Source organism: Ranitomeya imitator, chromosome 3 (assembly GCF_032444005.1).
Source record: "Ranitomeya imitator isolate aRanImi1 chromosome 3, aRanImi1.pri, whole genome shotgun sequence".
In the NCBI taxonomy this organism is placed as follows: Eukaryota; Metazoa; Chordata; class Amphibia; order Anura; family Dendrobatidae; genus Ranitomeya; species Ranitomeya imitator.
Window position 1 is genome coordinate 228,886,428 of NC_091284.1, and position 25,384 is coordinate 228,911,811.

At 48.3% G+C, this 25,384-nt stretch overlaps 1 protein-coding gene across 2 annotated transcripts in view; it reads right to left on the bottom strand.

The window, feature by feature from the left end:
* ELK4 (ETS transcription factor ELK4) overlaps nt 1-25,092 on the bottom strand; it is a 171,010-nt gene extending 145,918 nt beyond the window's left edge. The window contains exons 1-2 of one of the 2 annotated variants that reach the window (XM_069756229.1): nt 24,978-25,087; nt 4,157-4,372 (exon numbers count right to left, since the gene is read on the bottom strand). In XM_069756229.1, the coding sequence (XP_069612330.1) occupies nt 4,157-4,363 (207 nt within the window). In that variant the 5' untranslated portion in view covers nt 4,364-4,372; nt 24,978-25,087. Of the gene's footprint in view, nt 1-4,156; nt 4,373-24,977 lie in introns of both variants that reach the window. The other variant, XM_069756228.1, reaches the window with a different exon arrangement.
* Between the last annotated feature and the right edge of the window lie 292 nt (nt 25,093-25,384).

A 25,384-nucleotide genomic window follows, 5' to 3' on the forward strand; every position in this document is an offset into this window, starting at 1 on the left:
GATTTGCACTAAAATGTCTAAAATGGTGGTGCACTATTTACCATGCTGCATTAACACAGTAAAAAAAAAAGGCAAGAATGACAGATTTTTAACACAAGTGGAGCCAGAATTCTACCACATTTAGTGTAAATCTTCTCCACTGTGTCCATTTCCGCCATCTGTCATTCCATTCATTTCATGATATGATGGAGGACAACTCGATTTTGACTCCGGTGCTTTGAGAACAAAAGTGTTGAAATAGGTATATGGTAAGTTAAGCTGCTATTTTAACCCTTTTCTGACGTCGGACGGGATAGTACATCCGGCGTCTGAAGCCCCGCTTTGAGGTGGGCTACGGCGGTGAGCCCACCTCAAAGCCGCGACATGTCAGCTGTTTTCAACAACTGACATGTGCCCGCAATAAGCACGGGTGGAATCGTGATCTGCCCGCGTCTATTAACTAGTTAAATGTTGCTGTCAATCTATGACAGTGGCATTTATGAAGCACCGCTGACCCCCGTCATGTGACCGGGGGCCAGCGGTGCGTCGGCATGACAACCAGAGATCTCCTTGTTGATGCCGGATTGCTATGAGAGCCACCCTGTGGTCGGTGCTCATAGCAAAGCAGTAATTCTGCTACATAGGGCAATCTGAGCGTTGCCTCTATGTAGCATCAAGTTGTGGCATGCCAAAGGTAAAAAAAAAATGTGATTAAAAATATGAAAAAAATAAAAAAAATATAAAAGTTCCATTCACCCCCCTTTCGCCCCATTCAAAATAAAGATAGAATCAAACACAGACATATTTGGTATTGTCAAGTTCAGAATCGCCCGACCTATCAATAAAAAAAAGGAATAACCTGATCGCTAAATGGCGTAGCGAGAAAAAAATTAAAAACGCCAAAATTACGTTGTTTGGTCGCCGCGACATTGAATAAAATGCAATTACGGGCAATCAAAAGAACGTATCTGCACCAAAATGGTATCATTAAAAAGATCAGCTCGGCACGCAAAAAAAAGCCCTTACCCAACCTGAGATCACAAAAAATGGAGACGCTACGGGTCTCGTAAAATTGTGCAATTTCACCGCACTTGGAATTTTTTTCCCGTTTTCGAGTACACGACATACTATAGCCAATTACCGTATGTCATTCAAAAGTACAACTTGTCCCGCAAAAAATAAGCCCTCACATGGCCATATTGATGGAAAACTAAAAAAGTTATGGCTCTGGGAAAGAGGGGATAAAAAAAACGAAAAAGCAAAAATGAAAACGCATGAAGGGGTTAAAGGGAATCTGTCACTCCCTTGGACGAATGTAACCTATTAATATGGGCATACAGGTAATAGAAGGGTTAAAATAGTACTACCTGTATGCCTATATCTGTGGTGGTGTGGAGAAAACCTCTTTTTATTCGTTTATGGTAATGATTACTTCCAGGCTCTGGGGTGTGTGGTGTATGGAAGAAAACTCTGCCTCCGGTCTTCATGAGCGTACCAACCCCCTCCCATTGCATCAGAGTGCCCTGTGATGTGCAGTGATGACCCCAAAAACCCACACCTGTGCCCTGCAATAGCACGATTACACAGCGCTACTCCTCCTGTACTGGCTGTGAGCGTCGGTCAGCCGGAAAGCAGAGCGGTGACGTCACCGCTCTGCTTTCCGGCCGCTGTGCTCACAGCCAGTACAGGAGGAGTGCAGAGCACAGCGCTGGAGGACAGACAGCGTTAGGTAAGTATGTACTGTTTGTTTTTTTTTACTTTTAGGATGGTAACCAGGGTCAACATCGGGTTACTAAGCGCGGCCCTGCGCTTAGTTACCCGATGTTTACCCTGGTTACCGGCATCGTTGGTCGCTGGAGAGCTGTCTGTGTGACAGCTCTCCAGCGACCAAACAGCGACGCTGCAGCGATCCAGATCGTTGTCGGTATCTCTGCAGCGTCGCTAAGTGTGACGGTACCTTTAGCGACGCTGCAGCGATACCGACAACGATCCGGATCGCTGGAGAGCTGTCACACAGACAGCTCTCCAGCGACCAACGATCCCGAGGTCCCCGGTAACCAAAGTAAACATCGGGTTACTAAGCGCAGGGCCGCGCTTAGTAACCCGATGTTTACCCTGGTTACCATCCTAAAAAGTAAAAAAACAAACGCTACATACTTACCTACCGCTGTCTGTCCTCGGCGCTCTGCTTCTCTGGTCTGGCTGTGAGCGCCGGGCAGCCGGAAAGCAGAGCGGTGACGTCACCGCTCTGCTTTCCGGCCGCTGTGCTCACAGCCAGACCAGAGAAGCAGAGCGCCGAGGACAGACAGCGGTAGGTAAGTATGTAGCGGTTGTTTTTTTTACTTTAACGACGGTAACCAGGGTAAACATCGGGTTACTAAGCGCGGCCCTGCTCTTAGTAACCCGATGTTTACCCTGGTTACCAGCGAAGACATAGCTGAATCGGTGTCACACACGCCGATTCAGCGATGTCTACGGGGAGTCCAGCGACCAAATAAAGTTCTGGACTTTCTTCCCCGACCAGCGACAGCACAGCAGGGGCCTGATCGCTGCTGCCTGTCACACTGGACGATATCGCTAGCGAGGACGCTGCAACGTCACGGATCGCTAGCGATATCGTCTAGTGTGACGGTACCTTTAGGCTAAGTTCGCACTAAGCATTTTTGCTGTGTTTTTTGCTGCTTTTTTATGCTAATTTTCAGCTGCGTTTTACAGTACCTGCAATGCCTATGAGATTTCAGAAATCTCATGCGCACACATTGTTTTTTTGTCATCAGTATTTTGTGCTTGTACGTTTTTTTGGACATAGAACATGTCCCTTCTTTCAGTGTTTTTCACCCATTGAAAGCAATGGGTAATGAAAAAAAGCAAGTATAGCAGTATATGAAACCCATTTATTGTTGTGATTTTTCCAGGTTAACCATCTTGTGATGGTCACCTGAGATGGCAGTTTGGATTTGTACACTATAATTAAATGATGCGTACAAAGTAAACATTGGCTGACCAAGGTGTAAGATTGATCAATGCCAATGGCTGACCAAGGTGTGAGATTGTAGAGTGAGTGAGCAACTAAATGGCTCACCAAAGCTAGAAAGTAAAACAGTGTTCTACAAACTCAATGCAATGTCAGTATCTCAGGTAAATTATTCCACCAATTTACCTCCCTCAGCTGTTTGTAAGCGTATTTTTTCATGAACACATGTCTTGTATTGGTGACCTGTGTTCATGCTTCTGTGGTGGAAGCCAGGCTGAACTTTGGGATCCTGAAAAACGTACCAACGCTGTGTCTTTTCTGCTAAGAGTGCAGGTTTTGCTAAAAAAAAAAGCAGCAAAAACGCCTAGTGTGAACTTCACCTAATACTGTTCCTCTCCTGATTTTAGTTTACAAATACTGAGGTACAACTCACCAAATACTCAATGTGTGCACGTTGCCTAATGCTTCTAGTGTGTCTTGCTTGGCAAAGCCAGCATTGGTAATGTGACCCCAGTCCAAGTTAGGCAGTCTTCACACTAGTGTTCGGCAGGGCTGCGGACGGCAGCCTTCCTCCTCTGTGAAGCCCCGCCCACTGCAGCGCCTCTTCCTTCAGCTCCGCCTACATCGCAATGCGTTCCCTATCTTTAGCATTGGATGCGCAGGCCATGCGGATGTATATGGATGCCTCCACATGCGTCTTGACGCTGCGCTGACCTGCGTCAAACACAACATGTTAGGATTTTATTGCGGTCGGCGCAGCTTAAAAACGACGCATGCGGAGACATCCGCATGGCCTGCGCACCCAATGTTACAGATAGGGTACGCAGAACGCATGCAGACATAGGCAGAGCTGAAGGAAAAGGTGCGGCAGTGGGCGGAGGAAGAAGGCTGCCATCCACAGCCCTGCTGAACGCTAGTGTGAAACTAGCCTTAGGCCATGTCCACATGGCAGTATTTGGTCAGTATTTCACATCAGTATTTGTAAGCCAAAATCAGGAAAGAAACAATCAGAGGAAAAGTATAATAGAAACACGTCACCACTTCTGTATTTTTGACACCATCCTGGTTATGGCTGACAACTACTGATATGAAATACTGACCAAAATACTCCCGTGTGAACATGGCGTAAAGAACATGTTCATATAAAGGTGTGGTCATATTATATAGGTCTATGGCTCAATGCTTAACTAATCAATTCTTTACCTTCACATAGTAATAGCGGAGAGCCCTGCTGAGCTTGTCATAGTTCATGCTCGGCTTGTTCTTGCGCTCGCCCCATAACCGGGCCACCTCTCCAGCCTTCAGAAGTTTAAACTCCCCATCATTTGATGTCCAGCAAATTAAATCATTGTTTCCAGGCTCCTGTAGAAGCTGGAGCAAGAACTGCCACAGAGTAATGGCACTGTCCATAGCAAATCACTGGAAAGAAAAGACAGCAAAGTTCATTTCAATCATGAAAGCACGACTGCTAAACCACATTCTTCACGACGCTTCAACCTGACCTATTACACAACACTTAAAGGACAAGACAAAGAGCCGCATAGTTCAAGAAACTGCAGGTGACGTCTGCTGGTGATGTCTAACGTCTTGTGTATTTTCGTGTGGGGAGATTTTCTAATATATATAGAAACAAAAAAAGGAACAGCACAGTATAATACTTATCTTCGGATGCAAGACCCCTAGACAATCTGTCCAATCATTATCCAAACTTCATAGAATTCCAAGAAAGAGGCAGCACTCCATTGTTTCAGTGGGAAAATGTGCAGGATTTTAATCAACCCACATGTCTGGGCGACGCTTCGGCTACAAATGAGCCTTTCTCAAGCCTGCTACCTGCTACCTCAGCCTTTGTGCAAGGAGGAACGGGAGGAGCAATGCCAGAGCCCTGCAACATGACATCCAGCAGGCCACAAATGTGCATGTGTCTGCACAAATGGTTAGAAACCGACTCTATGAGGATGGTCTGAGTGCCCGACGTCCACAGATGGGGGTTGTGCTCACAGCCCAACACCGTGCAGGACGATTAGCATTTGCCACAGAACACCAGGATTGGCAAATTCGCCACTGGTGCCATGTGCTCTTCACAGATGAAAGCAGGTTCACACTGAGCACATGTAACAGACGTGACAGAGTCTGGAGACGCCGTGGAGAGCGATCTGCTGCCTGCATACCTTCAGCATGACCGGTTTGGCAGTGGGTCAGTAATGGTGTGGGGTGGCATTCTTTGAAGGGCCGTACAGCCCTCCATGTGCTTGCCAGAGGTAGCATGACTGCCATTAGGTACCGAAATGAGATCCTCAGACCCCTTGTGAGACTATATGCTGGTGTGGTTGGCCCTGGGTTCCTCCTAATGCAGGACAATGCCAGACCTCATGTGGCTGGAGTGTGTCAGCAGTTCCTGCAAGATGAAGGTATTGAAACTATGGACTGGCCTGCCTGTTCCCAAGACCTGAATCTGATTGAACACATCTGGGACATCATGTCGCACCATCCACCAACGTCACGTTGCAGCACAGACTGCCCAGGAGTTGGCGGATGCTTTAGTCCAGGTGAGGGAGGAGATCCCTCAAGAGACCATCCACCGCCTGATCAGGAGCATGCCCAGGCGTTGTAGGGAGGTCATATAGGCACAGAGGCAACACACACTACTGAGCATCATTTCCTTGTCTTGAGGGATTTCCACTTTAGTTGGATCAGCCTGTAATTTGATTTTCCACTTTGCTTTTGAGTATCATTCCAAATCCAGACCGCCATGGGATATTAATTCTGATTTACATTGATCATTTTCTATTGTTCTCAACACATTCCACTATGTAATGAATAAAGACTTGCAACTGAAATATTTCATTCAGAGTTATCTAGGATGTGGTATTTTAGTGTTCCCTTTATTTCTTTGAGCAGTATATATATATCTACTGTATAATTGTCTAAGGGTCACTTCCGTCTGTCTGTCACGGATATTCATTGGCGGCGGCCTCTGTCTGTCATGGAAATCCAAGTCGCTGATTGGTCGCGGCAAAACAGCCACGACCAATCAGCGACGGGCACAGTCCGGAAGAAAATGGCCGCTCCTTACTCCACGCAGTCAGTGCCCGGTGCCTGCATACTCCCCTCCAGTCACAGCTCACACAGGGTTAATGCCGGAGGTAACGGACTGCATTATGCCGCGGGTAACGCACTCCGTAGCCGCTGCTATTAACCCTGTGTGTCCCCAACTTTTTACTATTGTTTTTAACTTTTTACTATTATTTTTAACATTACATTTTTTTACTATTGATGCCTATGCGGCATCAATAGTAAAAAAAAATGTAATGTTAAAAATAATAAAAAAACAAAAAACCTGCTATTCTCACCCTCCGTAGTCGGCCGAGCCGCACGCGCCGGCCGCCATCTTCCGTTCCCGGTGATGCATTGCGAAATTACCCAGAAGACTTAGCGGTCTCGCGAGACTGCTAAGTCATCAGGGTAATTTCGCAATGCATCCTGGGAATGGAAGATGGTGGCAGCAGCGCGTATCGCCGGAGTTTCGGTGGATCCCAGGGGGTCAGTACATAACTATTTTTTATTTTAATTATTTTTTTAACAGGGATATGGTGTCCACACTGCTGTATACTACGTGGGCTGTGTTAGATACCGCGTGGCTGCTATATACTACATAGGCAGTGTTATATACTGCGTGGGCTGTGTTATATATTACGTGGCCTCTTATATACTGCGTGGGCAGTGTTATATACTACGTGGCTGCTATGTACTGCGTGGGCTGTGTTATATAGTACGTGGCTGTGTTATATAGTACGTGGCTGTGTTATATATTACGTGGCCTCTTATATACTGCGTGGGCAGTGTTATATACTACGTGGCTGCTATATACTGCGTGGGCTGTGCTATATATTACGTGGCCAGTGTTATATACTGCGTGGCTGCTATGTACTGCGTGGGCTGTGTTATATAGTACGTGGCTGTGTTATATAGTACGTGGCTGTGTTATATAGTACGTGGCTGTGTTATATACTGCGTGGCCACTGTTATATATTGCATGGCCTGTATTAACGCATTGGGTATTCTACAATATGTACAGTATGTATATAGCAGCCACATAGTATATAGCACAGGCCACGTAGTATTTGTCTGCTATATACTACATGGCTCCTGTATACTACGTGGCCTGTGCAATATACTATGTGGCTGCTATATACATAAATACATATTCTAGAATACCCGATGCGTTAGAATCGGGCCACCATCTAGTACACACACATATATAAATATATATATATATATGGTATATATATATATCTATAATATAACGCTGGGAGCGTCACTCTGTCCGAAGCCATTATAGACTGCGCAGGCGCAAGCGCCGGCGCAGTCTGGCCCCCACAGAGTGACGCTCCCAGGAGATCGCGGTGTGCGTAAGCACTGAGCGCATACCGCGATCTCCACCGGAGAGTCAGGGACCGTGGACACGCCAGGAGGGAGGGTAAGTATATTCACCTGTCCTCCGTTCCAGCGCTGCGTGCGGCTCCGTCTCCCGGCTCCTCTGCTGTGACAGAGTCCAGTCACAGGCAGAGGAGCCGGAGTGTGTGTTCAAGAAAATGGCGCCGGAAAGCGCGGACTGCACAGGCGCCGACTCCTGCTGCCGGAATCGGCGCCTGCGCAGTCCGCGCTTTCCGGCGCCATTTTCTTGAACACACACTCCGGCTCCACTGCAGGTGTGTCTTCAAGAAAATGGCGCCGGAGAGCACGGACTGCGCAGGCGCCGATTCCTGCTGCCGGAATCGGCGCCTGCGCAGTCCGCGCTTTCCGGCGCCATTTTCTTGAAGACACACCTGCAGTGGAGCCGGACGATAGGTGAGTATGGTATTTTTTTTTTTTTTATATGGCAGCAGCATACGGGGGCATATAATACAATAGTGGCGCAGGATGGGAGCAGCACATGACAGAACGGGCGCAGGATGGCAGCAGCACATGACAGAACGGGCGCACGATGGCAGCAGCGCATGACAGAACGGGCGCAGGATGGCAGCAGCACATGACAGAACGGGCGCAGGATGGCAGCAGCACATGACAGAACGGGTGCAGGATGGCAGCAGCGCATGACATAACGGGCGCAGGATGGCAGCAGGATGGGAGCGGCACATGACAGAACGGGCGCAGGATGGCAGCAGCGCATGACAGAACGGGGGCGCAGGATGGGAGCAGCACATGACAGAACGGGCGCAGGATGGCAGCAGCACATGACAGAACGAGCGCAGGATGGCAGCAGCGCATGACAGAACGGGCGCAGGATGGCAGCAGCACATGACAGAACGGGCACAGGATGGCAGCAGCACATGACAGAACGGGCGCAGGATGGCAGCAGCACATGACAGAACGGGCGCAGGATGGCAGCAGCACATGACAGAACGGGCGCAGGATGGCAGCAGCACATGACAGAACGGGCGCAGGATGGCAGCAGCGCATGACATAACGGGCGCAGGATGGCAGCAGCATGGGAGCAGCCCATGACAGAACGGGCGCAGGATGGCAGCAGCGCATGACAGAACGGGGGCGCAGGATGGGAGCAGCACATGACAGAACGGGCGCAGGATGGCAGCAGCGCATGACAGAACGGGCGCAGGATGGCAGCAGCGCATGACAGAACGGGCACAGGATTGCAGCAGGATGGGAGCGGCACATGACAGAACGGGCGCAGGATGGCAGCAGCGCATGACAGAACGGGGGCGCAGGATGGGAGCAGCACATGACAGAACGGGCGCAGGATGGCAGCAGCGCATGACAGAACGGGCGCAGGATGGCAGCAGCGCATGACAGAACGGGTGCAGGATGGCAGCAGCGCATGACAGAACGGGCGCAGGATGGCAGCAGCACATGACAGAACGGGCGCAGGATGGCAGCAGCACATGACAGAACGGGCGCAGGATGGCAGCAGCACACGACAGAACGGGCGCAGGATGGCAGCAGCACATGACAGAACGGGCGCAGGATGGCAGCAGCACATGATGGAGACCATATACCAATATAAATGCTCGCCACCCGGGCGTAGAACGGGTTCAATAGCTAGTATATATATATATATATATATATTATATATATATATTATATATATATATATAGTAAATAAATATATATATATATATATATATACATATACATATATTAGATGGTGGCCCGATTCTAACGCATCTGGTATTCTACAATATGCATGTCCACTTAGTATATTGCCCAGCCACGTAGTATATTGCCCAGCCACGTAGTATATTGCCCAGCGACGGAGTATACAGCACAGAGCCATGTAGTATACAGACTTAAAATAAAAAATAAACATATACTCACCCTCTGTTGAAGTCCTGGCCCTGTGTGCGGTGCACGCGGCAGCTTCCGGTCCCAAGGTTGGTATGGGCGCAGGACCTGTGATGACGTCACGGTCACATGACCGTGACGTCATGGCAGGTCTTTCTCGCAGGACCTGTGATGACGTCGCGGTCACATGACCGTGATGTCATGGCAGGTCCTTGTCGCATACCATCCTTGCCACCGGAACCTGCCGCTTGCATGGAGCGGTTACCGGAGCGTCGCGAGGAGCGGGAAAGGCGCCGGAATGTGAGTATATGATGATTTTTAATTTTTTTTAACATTAGATCTTTTTACTATTGAGGCTGCATAGGCAACATCAATAGTAAAAAAGTTGGTCACACAGGGTTAATAGCATCGTTAACGGAGTGCATTACACCGCAGCATAACGCGGTCCATTAGCGCTGCCATTAACCCTGTGTGAGCGCTGACTGGAGGGGAGTATGGAGCGGGCACTGACTGCGGGAGGAAGGAGCGGCCATGTTGCCGCCGGACTGCGCCCGTCGCTGATTGGTCATGGCAATGGTCGTGGGCGTTTTGCCACGACCAATCAGCGACTTGGATCCCACGACAGACAGAGGCCGCGACCAATGAATATCCGAACCCTTAGACAATTATATAGTAGATATATATATTATATATATATATATATATATATACATACATACAGTTAAGTCCATATATATTTGGACAGATACAACATTTTTCTAATTTTGGTTATAGACATTACCACAATGAATTTTAAACAAAACAATTCAGATGCAGTTGAAGTTCAGACTTTCAGCTTTCATTTGAGGGTATCCACATTAAAATTGGATGAAGGGTTTAGGAGTTTCAGCTCCTTAAGTTGTGCCACCCTGTTTTTAAAGGTACCAAAAGTAATTGAACAATTGACTCCAACGCTATTTCATGGACAGGTGTGGGCAATCCCTTTGTTATGTCATTCTCAATTAAGCAGATAAAAGGCCTGGAGTTGATTTGAGGTGTGGTGTTTGCATTTGGAAGGTTTTGCTGTGAAGTAAACATGCGGTCAAAGGAGCTCTCCATGCAGGTGAATACGGTAGTTACTTACCGATAACGGTATTTCTCAGAGCCCATGACAGCACTACCAGAGAGAGGGAATCCGCCCTTCAGGACAGGAAACCTACAGGATAAAAAGGGCGGTACCTCTCTCCTGCGTCAGTTTGGTTTACATAGCATTAGAGGTCCTCCAGGTTAGTGACAACAGGAAAATATACAATTTTAACAAAATACTTATCAGGATTACACCGTGTCTAAATTAGAAACACACATTTCATATAATAAGGTGCTCACCGCACACGTGATAGGGTGGGAATAAGCAGGTGCTGTCATGGGCTCTGAGAAATACCGTTATCGGTAAGTAACTACCGTTTTCTCAGTCGCCCATGACAGCACTACCAGAGAGAATTACAGAGATCATTGCCTTAGGGAGGGACCACAGCCTGCAAGACCCTTCTTCCGAAGGCTAAGTCAGACGAAGAGGCCAGGTCTAAGCGGTAGTGCCTAAAGAAGGTTGAAGGTGATGACCAGGTGGCCGCCTTGCAGATTTTGTCTATTGGTACCTCCGACCTTTCGGCCCAGGAGGTCGCCATGGCTCTTGTAGAATGCGCCTTGAGCCCTTCAGGAACTGCGTTTCCCGTGGACGAGTATGCCAAGGCTATCGCATCAGTTACCCAGCGAGCTATAGTGCTTTTGGAGGCTTTGAGTCCTTTCCTAGGTCCCTGAAAACAGATAAAGAGAGACCCTTTCTTCCTATACTGTCGGGAGGATTCTAAGTAGTGTATTAAACACCTTCTCACATCTAAAGTGTGGAACTTTTCCTCTTTTTTATTTTTAGGGTTTGGACAAAAAGAGGGAAGGATTATTTCTTGGGACCTGTGGAAATTGGAAGCAACCTTGGGTAGATAAGCGGGATCTGTTTTTAGTATTACCCTATCATCCATGATTTGTGTGAATGGAGGGTTAGCAGATAGAGCCTGAAGGTCACTAATTCTACAGGCAGATGTCAAAGCTGTGAGAAGGGCCGTTTTGAAAGATAAGATTTTAAGTGGTAATGAATCTATGGGCTCGAATGGAGGTTCTGTCAGTGCTGATAGGACTAAATTTAAGTCCCAGGTCGGAAGACTTCTGATTTTTAAAGGTTTAGACCGTATCGCAGCTTTAATAAACCTTGTTACCCATGGGTTAGAGGCAATACTCTCACTGTATAATGCACCTAAGGCCGCTATTTGCACTTTTAAGGTGCTCACCGGGAGGCCCATATCTAAGCCTTTTTGCAGAAATTCTAATATTTTGACCACTTGGACCCCGTCTTGTAATTTTACCCCAGAGGTGGACAAAAACTTTTTCCAGGTCTTACCGTAGATTTTAGTTGTTACTGATTTTCTACTTTTTAATAGTGTAGACACTAAATTATCTGAAAAGCCCCTTGCCCTTAGTAGTGACCTTTCAAGTTCCACGCTGTCAAGTGGAGGTTTGCTGACTGAGGGTGGAACACCGGTCCCTGGTATAAGAGATCCGGAAGATCCGGGAGAACCCAGGGATCGGAGACCGATAGAATTCTCAGCCAGGAAAACCAGGCCCTTTTGGGCCAGAAGGGGGCTATTAGGATGATTCTCGCCCTGTCCTGCCTGATTTTCCGCAGAACAGCCGGAATAAGAATGTGAGGAGGATACGCGTATGCTAGACCCTGAGTCCATGGGATCGTAAATGCATCCAGAGCCCGAGGGCCCCCTTTGGGGTTCAGAGAACAAAATTCCCTTACTTTCCTGTTTTCTGCACTGGCAAAGAGATCTATTACAGGAACCCCCCAGATTTTGGTGATCCGATCGAAGATGCTTTGGTTTAGTGCCCATTCCCCCCGTTTTAACCGGGTACGGCTTAAGAAGTCTGCTTTTTGGTTCTCTACCCCCTTTATATGCAGCGCAGAGAGGGATAGGAAGTTGTCTTCTGCTAAGATGAAGATCTGGAAGGTAGACTTCATTAGGGCTTGGGATCTGGTTCCCCCCTGATGGTTCAGGTAGGCTACCACTACCTGATTGTCCGAAAAAACCCAGACATGATGCCCCTGTAGGCTGGGAAGAAAATATGATAGAGCGTGACTCACTGCCCAAAGTTCTTTTTGATTTGAAGATACCTCGTATTCTTGATCTGTCCAGACCCCCTGAGTGATACTGTCGTCCAGGTGAGCTCCCCACCCCGTGGGACTGGCATCCGTGGTAACTATCCGAGATGTGTCTATTACCCATGGAACCCCCTTTGATAGGTTGTTGGGATCTAACCACCAGGCTAGGGAACGAATAGTGTTTGAATTTAGAGACATGTTTCCTTCTAGGTGTCCCCCCAGTGTAACCTGATTCCTCAGAATATCCCACTGGAGATCCCTCGTGTGAATTTGTGCCCACTGTATTGCCGGGAGACAAGCAGAAAGGGACCCCAGCAGTGACATCGCCCCTCTCAGGGTCATATGAGGGTTTGAACGAGCTCTGGACACAAGATTTGATATTTTCTGTTTTTTCTGGTCTGGAAGACGACATTCCTGTGTTATCGAGTCCAAAGTGAGGCCCAAAAACTCTTGAACCCTGGTCGGTTCTAGTTTTGACTTTTGGAGATTTAGGAGCCAACCTAACTCTGTTAGCATTTTTAACACTCTGTCGCATTGTTGGCGACAATGTTTGGCTGAGTTGCTGACAATTAGGAAGTCGTCCAGATACGGTATTATTAGAATGTCTTTTTCTCTTATGTGGGCCATCATTTCCGCTACCAATTTGGTAAATATACGAGGCGCTACCGAGATGCCAAATGGAAGGGCCTTGTACTGGTATTGTTTTATTTCTCCTCCCATGACTACCGCTAGTCTGAGGTATTTCTGGGCATTTTTGTGGATGGGGACATGATAGTACGCGTCGCTGAGATCCAACACTATCATGAAGCAATTCGGAAACAGGTTTTTTATTGTTGATTTTATTGATTCCATTTTGAAGGATTGATTTTTTACATAACTGTTTAGTTTCTGTAAATTGATTATTTTGCGGAATGAACCATCCGGTTTTGGGACCAAAAATAGTGGGGAAAAGAACCCTTTGCCTCTTTCCAGTAGGGGAACCTCTTGGATCACATCTTTCATTATGAGCTTTGAAATTTCTTGTTCCAAGGCCTGTTGTTGCTGAGGTGAGGGTTTTAGTGGGGTGACCACATAGTTTTGGGGAGGAAGGGAGGTAAAGTTTATTTGAAGTCCCATCTTTATCAGATCTAAAATCCAAGTATTGGTTGAAATTTTTTCCCAGGCCGGAAGGTATTGAGACAATCTCCCTCCCACCCTGGGGAAGGTGTCACTTAGGGTTTTTTTTTATCTCTTGGGGAATTACCAAAGAGGAAGCCCCTATCCTTCCTTCTCCCATCATCCCATCTGTTCTGTTCCCTTGGGGGACGTCTCTGAAAAAACTTCCTACTCCGAAAGGGCCGTCTAACAAATGGTGCGGCTAGGTTAGGGAACCCCTTCTTCTTATCCCCCGCTTTTTGTAAGATGTCATCTAGGGTTTCCCCAAATAAGAATTTCCCCTCACATGGAATTGAACAGAGTTTTTGTTTGGTCTGTAGGTCGCCCGGCCAGCTTTTTAACCACAGCGTCCTACGAGCTGCATTGGACAAGGCTGCCGATTTTGAAGTAAGTTTGATTGAATCGGCTGATGAATCTGCCAAAAAGGCTGCCGCCCCTCTAATCATGGGAATTGATTCAATCATTTTATGTCTAGATACGCCGTCTTTTAGTTGCTTTTCCAAGTTATCTATCCAAATCATTCAAGATCTGGAAGTACATGCGGCTGCTATTGCAGGCCTTAGACACCCCCCTGCCGATTCCCAGGCCCCTTTAAGGAAAGTATCAGCTCTTTTATCGAGGGGATCCTTCAGAGTTCCCATGTCCTCAAATGGCAATGCAAATTTTTTTGACGCTTTGGCTACTGCTACGTCGAGTTTTGGTGCCTTGTCCCATGACGTAGAAGCCTCTTCCTCGAAGGGATATTTTCTTTTAAGGGAGGGCACGGATGAATTTTTCCTTTCTGGTTTCTCCCACTCTTTCTTAATTAATGCTTGAACATTCTCGTTAAGTGGAAAGACTCTGCGCCTTTTCTGTCCTAGGCCCCCAAATATAATGTCCTATACTGTTTTGTCAGGACGTGGATCTACAACCCCCATGGTTGATCTTACGGCCTTTACAAGGGCATCTACTTCGTCTAATGGGAAGCAGTGGCGGCCTCCGCTCTCAGAATCCGAGGAGGAGGAGGAACCCTGTCTGTCTGAAGCGTCCCCCTCAGAACTAGAAGAATCGGAGTGAGAATAGGGCACAGGTGTTTTTTCCTTGACCCCTTCCCCTTTAAGAGATTTAAATGCTGTTTCCACCTCTGATCTTATTACAGATCGCAGTTCAGAGGCGAAACTAGGGGTTTCTTCACAAAGGACTTGTCCTATACAGGAGCCACACAATTTCTTATCCCAGTTTTGCAACAGGGGTTCACTGCATAAGGGGCAGACTCTATTCTTAGTTTTCTCCGTTTTTTTTCTTGCCTAAAAACAAACGGAAAGGGGGACCCCAATTATTTGGTGAACTTTCACGAAGATCACTCACCCATCTTGCGCAGCCACAGGTACCGGTTCTGGAGGAGGTATAGGATACTGTATCAGATCCGTAGTCTGTGGTGTCGGCTGGTTAGGCATATTGGCTTTACTCCGCGGCGTGGAATGGCTGCTGGAGCTGACGCTGACGTTGCTGCTGCTGCTGCTGCTGCGGTGGCTGTGGCTGCTGTAAGGGCTGCGCCTGCTGGAGCTGCTGGTCGCTGTCCTCCATTATTAGGACTGCATGCAGCAAAGAGCGATTCCACAGCGGTGTTTAAATACTATATTTGGCGCCGATTCACCCCCTCCTCCAGGGCTGCGTTCCCGGAAAGCGCTGATCCCCCTTGGATCACTGAGCATGCGCGCTCTGCCCGGGACCTGGAAGTAGTGTTTTCTATATCCGGTGCAGCGGCCATCTTGGTGTCCTTACACACACCATGCCACCGCTCCGAATCAGTAAGTGCCTCTGCCGCCGAGGCACACCGGGTCCCCGAAGCCCCTACCCCAATCCGGGGAGGCGGCCGCGCTTCCCTCCGCGCACTCTGCAGCCCCATCGGACCCAGCAGTGGCGGCGTCGGACACCGCGCCAGCCGTGACAGGGGCCTCCCCGCCGTCATAGGTCAACTGGCCGGCTCCGGATCTCAGGTACCATCCTAGAGGGTTCCCTGTCAGGACAGCAAACCAAACTGACGCAGGAGAGAGGTACCGCCCTTTTTATCCTGTAGGTTTCCTGTCCTGAAGGGCGGATTCCCTCTCTCTGGTAGTGCTGTCATGGGCGACTGAGAAACAAGCCATCCTTAAGCTGCGAAAACAGAAAAAAACCATCCAAGAAATTGCTACAATATTAGGAGTGGCAAAATCTACAGTTTGGTACATCCTGAGAAAGAAAGAAAGCACTGGTGAACGCATCAATGCAAAAAGACCTGGGCGCCCACGGAAGACAACAGTGGTGGATGATCGCAGAATAATCTCCATGGTGAAGAGAAACCCCTTCACAACAGCCAACCAAGTGAACAAAACTCTCCAGGAGGTCGGCGTATCAATATCCAAATCTACCATAAAGAGAAGACTGCGTGAAAGTAAATACAGAGGGTTCAATGCACGGTGCAAGCCACTCATAAGCATCAAGAATAAAAAGGCTAGGCTGGACTTTGCTAAAAAAAAACATCTAGAAAAGCCAGCACAGTTCTGGAAGAACATTCTTTGGACAGATGAAACCAAGATCAACCTCTACCAGAATGATGGAAAGAGAAAAGCATGGAGACGGCGTGGTACAGCTCATGATCCAAAGCATACCACATCATCTGTAAAACACGGCGGAGGCAGTGTGATGGCTTGGGCATGCATGGCTGCCAGTGGCACTGGGTCACTAGTGTTTATTGATGATGTGACACAGGACAGAAGCAGCCGAATGAATTCTGAGGTATTCAGAGCCATACTGTGTGCTCAGATCCAGCCAAACTGATTGATCGTCCTTTCATACTACAGATGGACAATGACCCAAAACATAAAGCCAAAGCAACCCAGGAGTTTATTAAAGCAAAGAAGTGGAATATTCTTGAATGGCCAAGTCAGTCACCTGATCTCAACCCAATTGAGCATGGATTTCACTTGTTAAAGACTAAACTTCAGACAGAAGGGCCCACAAACAAACAGCAACTGAAAACCACCACAGTGAAGGCCTGGCAGAGCATCAAAAAGGAGGAAACACAGCGTCTGGTGATGTCCATGAGTTCTAGACTTCAGGCAGTCATTGCCAACAAAGGGTTTTCAACCAAGTACTAAAAATGAACATTTTAGTTAAAATTATTTAATCTGTCCAATTACTTTTGGTCCCTTTAAAAACAGGGTGGCACATGTTAAGGAGCTGATAATGCCTAAACCCTTAATCCAATTTTAATCTGGATACCCTCAAATGAAAGCTGAAAGTCTGAACTTCAACTGCATCTGAATTGTTTTGTTTAAAATTCATTGTGGTAATGTCTATAACCAAAATTAGAAAAATGTTGTCTCTGTCCAAATATATATGGACTTAACTGTACATATATATGCACATACATACGCAAACGTATAAAAAAGTCTCTTTTTTTATTCTATATTTTTCGCCATGAACATTATCTGCAGCTTTAGTTACATTTCAGGCTGATTAAGAGCTTATCTTCACTTTGACAGAAAGCAAAGAGCTTCCTGAGACTCAAACTTTCCACAATATTGCTGTCAGACATTGATAATCGAGAAAGCAGAAACAAGACAGGAAGCAGACATCAAAGACAAAAACAAAAAGGGAAAATATTTACCCATTAACTAAGACATAACTGAGAAGTACAGTGAAGACCATAGCTAAAAAAAAATAATTGTGTTTCGAGGAATCCATCCTGACAGCACTATGGAGGTCGTCCTATTTATCCTTGCTAGGACAGGAAACAACAAGAGGTTAAAAGGACCCTCCCATCTCCACCCGAATGTCTTGTCCAAGTATCACACCAGGATGGATGCAACAGAATTTATTGGACATTCTTTATACAAACGTTACATAAGTAAAGAATTTCTCAAAAGGGAGGGAACTAGCCGTGCTGTCAGGATGGATTCCTGGAAACACAATTACCGGTAGGTCTAATTACTGTTTTCCAGGTCATACCTCCTGATAACACTATGGAGAATAGCAAAGTATGGTGAATTAGGGTGGGACCACTGCATAAAGAATCTTCCTACTGAAGGCAACTTGTCCTGAGACTACGTCTAGTATTTAATGTCTCGAAAAAGTGCCCAGACTGGACCATGTTGCGGCCCTATAAATCTGATCCACTAAAGCCAGCCCAATCGTGGATCTGATCCACCTTGCTATTGTGGATTTTGCCGCCTTCTTCCCCCTATTTGTTCCCCCGTACTGCACGAACAAGTTGGGGTCCTGTCTCCAGTCCCTGGTAGCTTCCAGGTAGTAGAGAACCGTCTGTCTCATGTCTAGAGAGAGAATGGTCTGCTCCTTGGATGCTGGCAGAAGGAAGGAAGCACAACTTTCTGATTCATATTTGGGGTCAACAACTCTGGGGAGAAAGGCCGGGTCGAGCCTCAAAACTATTTGTTCCTTGAATATCTGCAGATAAGGGTCTCAGATAGGGCCTGTAACTCTCCTACCCTCTTGGCCGATGTAATAGCCACCAGGAAGGATGTTTTAAATGAAAGTCTGTTAATGCTTATGCTACTTACTGGCTTGTACAGGTGCTTACATAGTGCATTGAGCACCAGGTTAAAGGGAACCTGTCACCCCCAAAATCGCAGGTGAGGTAAGCCCACGGGCATCAGGGGCTTATCTACAGCATTCTGTAATGCTGTAGATAAGCCCCAGATGTATCCTAAAAGTTGAGAAAAAGACGTTAGATTATACTCACCCAGGGGCGTTCCCGCTGTTGGTCTGGGTCCGGTGCCTCCCATCTTCATCAGATAACGTCCTCTTCTGGTCTTCACGCTGCGGCTCCAGCGCAGGCGTACTTTGTCTGCCCTTGAGGGCAGAGCAAAGTACTGCAGTGCGCAGGTGCTGGGCCTCTCTGATCTTTCCCGGCGCATGCGCACTGCAGTACTTTGCTATGCCCTCAACAGGGCAGACAAAGTACGCCTGCGCTGGAGCCGCGGTGTGAAGACCAGAAGACGGACCGCCCTGGGACTTTGGCTGAGAATCGTGCATCTGGGTAAGCCCCGAGATAGAGGTCTGGACCTCCTCTCTGATAATGGACCTCATATCTGACAGCAGAGATGACTGCTCCTCCCTGATTACTTTTGAGGTGCAAGGCTTCTACACTTCCCCACTTCTTTGCCGTCCCCTTTAGGTGTTGCAGAGGTGGATGCTCCCCCTAAAATACACAGAGTACTGTATTTTTCGCTTTGTAAGAGGCACTTTTTTCCCCCAAAGTCGGGGGGAAAATGGAGGGTGCGTGTTACAAAGCGTACATGTCTTACAGACACTGTGGGTGTAGGCAGCAGGCTGGGATGAGGGGGGTGTCCGGCGGTTGCTGGCCGGTGCTGCGGGTGTTTCCAGTGCCCAGCGGTGCTGCGTGGGTGTCCGACACTGCTTGAGGCTCTGCCAACATTTTGCGACAGGCCAGAACCCCAGTACTTCCACGGTTCCCTGTGAGTGTGCGGTGGACTCTGGGAATATGGCCGCCGCCAAGAGATGAGATTTCAGCTCAGAGATGTCATCTCTCGAGATATTGGTCCCGAGATCACCATCTATGCATGCGCCGCCCCCGGTGGCGGCCCTATTCCCGGAGTCCACCACACATGCACAGGGAACCGTGAAATTACCAGGGCTCTGGCCTGTCGCAAAATGTCGGCAGAGCCCCGGGCAGCGCCAGACACCCACGTAGCACCGGGCAGCAACCGCCGGGCACCCAGAGATACCCGGCAGCAGCACCGGACATGCACCAGCACAAGACCTCCGCACCAGCGCGCCGCACATCGGAGCACCCCCTCATCCTAGCCTGCAGCCTGCAGAATCACCCCACTCCTGCCTCCTCCAGCAGTGACCCCGCTTCACCACACCCACAACCCCCAGTAAGCAATAAGACGCATGGATTATAACTAAGAAGCACCACCATTTTATTAAAAAAAAATTATCCTCAAAATTTGGGGTACGTCTTATAATCCAGAGCGTTTTATAATCTGAAAAATATGGTATGTGCCATATGTTTCTATGTGTGGGGTAAAGGACTATCAGTGGGTATCTCACTAACCCTCTACTCACGTGCCCCAGGCCTTGTTCAGATGTAACCTCAGTTTTGGCAGATTCCTCCATGCCCAAGCCTACAAAATAATAATAATAATAATTTAATTTCTATAGCCCCAACATATTCTGCAGCACTTTACATTTTAGAGGGGAGCTGTACAGACAATAGACATTACAGCGTAATAAAAAACACATAGATCAACAGATACCAAAATGAATGAGGGTCCTGCTCGCAAGCTTACAATCTATGCGGAAATAGGGGAGACACGAAAGGTGGATAGTAACATTTGCATACATTTAGGACCCTATTTATACAATACCTTTCAGATGAGGCACCGCTAGGATCCTTGCATCGTCCGGATACTTCCTGAGTTCCACTGTGCAATGCTCGCTGGCCGGGATCCAGAAGTGCTCTGCCTGGCCCGCAGAGATGACATCACCGGAAGTGCGCCCACAGAGGATTCAGCATGCTGGAGCCGAGCGCCTCCAGGCAGGAAGAAGCTACTCGCAGCCCGGGAGCAGTGCTCTCCAGGTAGGCTGAGGGACCCCCCATCGGAGGGTGTCGGACACAGACCGATTGACAGTGGGAAGGGAGAGGCTGGGACCCCCCCCCCCCCCGATCCACACTGGGTCTACCAGGTACAGTCAGGAAGGACGGAGCTCTTCTCTCGTCATTCCTGTCCTCACTGGGACAAAAAAATCACTGAGGGGTGAAGATGGGAGGGTCCTTTTAACCTCCCATTGTTTCCTGTCCCATCAAGGAAAAGAAGGACGACCTCCATAGTGCTGTCAGGAGGGATGACCCGGAAAGACCAATGATAACATGATGAGGCTAATCTATCAATGTGTCGATAAAGCTGGCACTAAACAGAGAAATTTTGGCCGAGACACTAGTTGCACGACCAAAGTTTGCTGGTTGACTTTTCAACAGGGCAATACAGGCGAATTGGGTTGCATCATAACCCAACAATTACTGCAACAACAAAAAAACTGATGCGTTTAGACCAGGGCTGTGGAGCCGGTAAGAAAAACCTCCGACTTGTCAATTTCCCTCTCGACTCTAAAGCACTGGTCACTACTGAGCACGTACAGAAAATGCAGCACAAATTCATCTCAGCTAAAAGCCGAGATCCTTGGATCAGCAATAAAACAGACAATTATAAGACATTTCATAACTTTCCCAAATTCTTACGAGAACATTTACAGCACATCCTACATTGCCGACACCAACTCCACCAAAATGGAAACAGACTCCTACTCCACAGCATAGCTTTTTGGACCTCTGGTGACTTGTTTATTGCAGTACCCTTGGGGTGGCACTGTGACCCTATTCACTTGTATTATGCTGCGATGTAGCAGCAACACCAAGCAAACTTTGGTTTTGTGACAGATGTCGTGGCCAAACCCAACCAGACATCTGAAACAGCAGAGGCCATTACACAGAACACACTTGTTATGTGCACCATATTTGTCAGTATCTTAAAAAAACAAATCTTCATTGGAAAAACTTTCCATTGCCCAAAATAGTTCAAGATACATAATTCTATCAAAAGAGCTGTGTGAGGGCTTGTTTTTGTGGGACGACCTGTAGTCTTCATTGGTACCATTATAGTGCACATATGGATTTTTGATCACTTATTATTCCCATATATTTGAAAAGGAGAGGGGAACAAAAAATGTCAATTTTCCCATTTTTTTTAGTGTCCAATGCTGCTAGATAAACGACATAATATTTTATTTGCATTTTGAACGTGAAACGCGCGTCGGGGTACGTGGCCAAGGAAAAGGCAGGACTAACCAACGACATGGGTAATTAATCACTTTTTACTTAACATGATAACGTATTAATGACGGGTAAGCAGCTAGGCACGGGGATTATTACATTAATACTGTGGTGGACTGTTATGACACACTCTATTGTGTATATATAATATACTAGAGTCCATTGTAAATTAAATGATATGCCCTGTGGCTGCACCCCATATGTGTACATATCCTGTCCTTTTCTTCGGCCCTAGTTGTGCACCTCTGGATTTAACCATCCAGCAACTAAAGACCCATGTACTGTATAGGTTCTATATTTTCATGATTTTTGTTTATTTGATTTTTTTTCTGTACATTATATTTTTGTTAAAATAAAATTTTGAGATTTTTATTGGTTATTTGGACTCAATTTTCTCCTAGTGTAGATAATATTTTATTAGTATGGATCATTATGCATTTATGTAAAATTTGTAAATGCTAAATGGAAAAAGGGATTGTTTGGAATTTTTAATGTTTGAAGGTTTGTTTCAAAATGTTATCTTAACTTTATTTTTTAATAAACAGCCAGCACCTGCTGCATATGGAGCACGCTCATCCCCTAGGCCGACCCCGCCCCCCGAGCATGCAAATCACGTACGTATGACCCCCAGCATGCAAATCACGTACGCGTGACCCACACCCCCGAGCATGTAAATCAGCTACACGTGCCGACCCCAACCCCCCCGAGCATGCAAATCACGTACGCGTGACACCCTCCAGCATGCAAATCATGTATTCGAGACCCCCCCCCGAGCATGCAAATCATGTACGCGTGACAAACACACACACAGCATGCAAATCATGTACACGTGACCCCCCCGAGCATGCAAATCATGTACGCGTGAGACACATACCATGCAAATCATGTATGCGTGACAAACACACACACAGCATGCAAATCATGTACACGTGACCCCCCCGAGCATGCAAATCATGTACGCGTGAGACACATACCATGCAAATCATGTATGCGTGACGCACACACCCCCAGCATGCAAATCATGTACGTGTGACCCCCCCCAGCATGCAAATCATGTACGCGTGACAAATATATACATACACACATACAAATCATGTACGCGTGTGACACACACACACACGCCACTCATGTACGCATGACTCCCCCCCCCCCTCCGAGCATGCAAATCATCATCCTTTTTTTGTATTATGTCTTCATGTTTGTATCAATAACACAATATAGTTTTATGTCATAAAAGTATCTAGGTTTGAGACTCTTATTTTCATGTAGAGGATCTCAGTGTGAATTATGCAAATCATGTACACATGACTCTCCCTCCCGAGCATGCAAATCATGTACGTGTGAGGCACGCTCACACCCCCAGCATGCAAATCATGTACGTGTGACCCCCCCCCAGCATGCAAATCATGTACGCGTGACAAACATATATACATACACACATACAAATCATGTACGCGTGACACACACACCATGCAAATCATGTACGCGCGACCCCCCCGAGCATGCAAATCATGTACGCGCGACCCCCCCCGAGCATGCAAATCATGTACGCGCGACTCCCCCCCCGACTATGCAAATCATGTACGCGCGACTCCCCCGACTATGCAAATCATGTACGCGCGACTCCCCCGACTATGCAAATCATGTACGCGCGACTCCCCCGACTATGCAAATCATGTACGCGCGACTCCCCCGACTATGCAAATCATGTACGCGCGACTCCCCCGACTATGCAAATCATGTACGCGCGACTCCCCCGACTATGCAAATCATGTACGCGCGACTCCCCCGACTATGCAAATCATGTACGCGCGACTCCCCCGACTATGCAAATCATGTACGCCCGACTCCCCCGACTATGCAAATCATGTACGCCCGACTCCCCCGACTATGCAAATCATGTACGCGCGACTCCCCCGACTATGCAAATCATGTACGCGCGACTCCCCCGACTATGCAAATCATGTACGCGCGACTCCCCCGACTATGCAAATCATGTACGCGCGACTCCCCCGACTATGCAAATCATGTACGCGCGACTCCCCCGACTATGCAAATCATGTACGCGCGACTCCCCCGACTATGCAAATCATGTACGCGCGACTCCCCCCGACTATGCAAATCATGTACGCGCGACTCCCCCCGACTATGCAAATCATGTACGCGCGACTCCCCCCCGACTATGCAAATCATGTACGCGCGACTCCCCCCGACTATGCAAATCATGTACGCGCGACTCCCCCCCGACTATGCAAATCATGTACGCGCGACTCCCCCCGACTATGCAAATCATGTACGCGCGACTCCCCCCGACTATGCAAATCATGTACGCGCGACTCCCCCCGACTATGCAAATCATGTACGCGCGACTCCCCCCGACTATGCAAATCATGTACGCGCGACTCCCCCCGACTATGCAAATCATGTACGCGCGACTCCCCCCGACTATGCAAATCATGTACGCGCGACTCCCCCCGACTATGCAAATCATGTACGCGCGACTCCCCCCGACTATGCAAATCATGTACGCGCGACTCCCCCCGACTATGCAAATCATGTACGCGCGACTCCCCCCGACTATGCAAATCATGTACGCGCGACTCCCCCCGACTATGCAAATCATGTACGCGCGACTCCCCCCGACTATGCAAATCATGTACGCGCGACTCCCCCCGACTATGCAAATCATGTACGCGCGACTCCCCCCGACTATGCAAATCATGTACGCGCGACTCCCCCCGACTATGCAAATCATGTACGCGCGACTCCCCCGACTATGCAAATCATGTACGCGCGACTCCCCCGACTATGCAAATCATGTACGCGCGACTCCCCCGACTATGCAAATCATGTACGCGCGACTCCCCCGACTATGCAAATCATGTACGCGCGACTCCCCCGACTATGCAAATCATGTACGTGCGACTCCCCTCCCCCCCGACTATGCAAATCCTGTACGCGCGACTCCCCCCCCGAGCATGCAAATCATGTAAGTATGACCCCGCCCGTGCATGCAAATCATGTATGCGTGACAAACATACAAAGACAGCATGCAAATCATGTGCGCAAGGTCAACCACTTTAACCAGATAATTAGGACAGGTGTGCAGACACGTAGAGAGACACATATACAGTATATACAGCTTCAAGTATGGATAACAAGTGACTAAAAAACTTTTTGAGAATATGGTGAAAAAAGTGTATGGGATAAAAGTTCACGTCATTCCTGTCACGCATTCCTGTCAAGGGCTGACACCCGGGAGAGCGCCCCTACAGGCTGACCTCGGAGCTGACCCACACTGGTTTGTTTTGCTCCTACAGACGACCATGTGTGGCCAGCAGGATGTCAGGCTCTGCAGGTGGCACACGTGACCGCACTGACAGCGCCACCGGCCGCGCACCTGGAGCGGACACGCGCACCGCCACAGCAGCTGTGTACACGTTACGTAACGAACACGCAGAGCCCGGCAGGGACGCCCCAGGGCGGCACAGCCCCCCGCCCGCACTCCTCACCCTCCCCCATACCAGTCATACCCGCTGCTCGGTCACCACAGTCCGGCGCGCCCCATGTTCCCTCCTCCTGTCACTTTCGGGCACAGTTCGGCCACCACTACAGAGCGGACCGCCGCCATCCGCTGCACGTCACTTCCGGGGCAGAGACCAACATCACGTGGGGGAGGGTTGCGGGGCGGGGCATGCTAGGGCGGCTGATGCGCGGCTGGGGAGTGGGGACCCACAGTCACAGAGGAGGGAATGGTAGGGGCAGTGCCCTGCACCACTCAGCCCCGGGGAAGTCTGCTGTGGGCTGCACTTGTGATAGACGGTGCAGGAAAATGCCTAGACCAGTAGGGTAACTGTAGGGCGCAAGTGTGTCAGAGGGGGGTGGTGGTGTTTTCATGCCTGGGGTCTTTATGGTTCAAGTGTGTGACCCTACCCCCAGC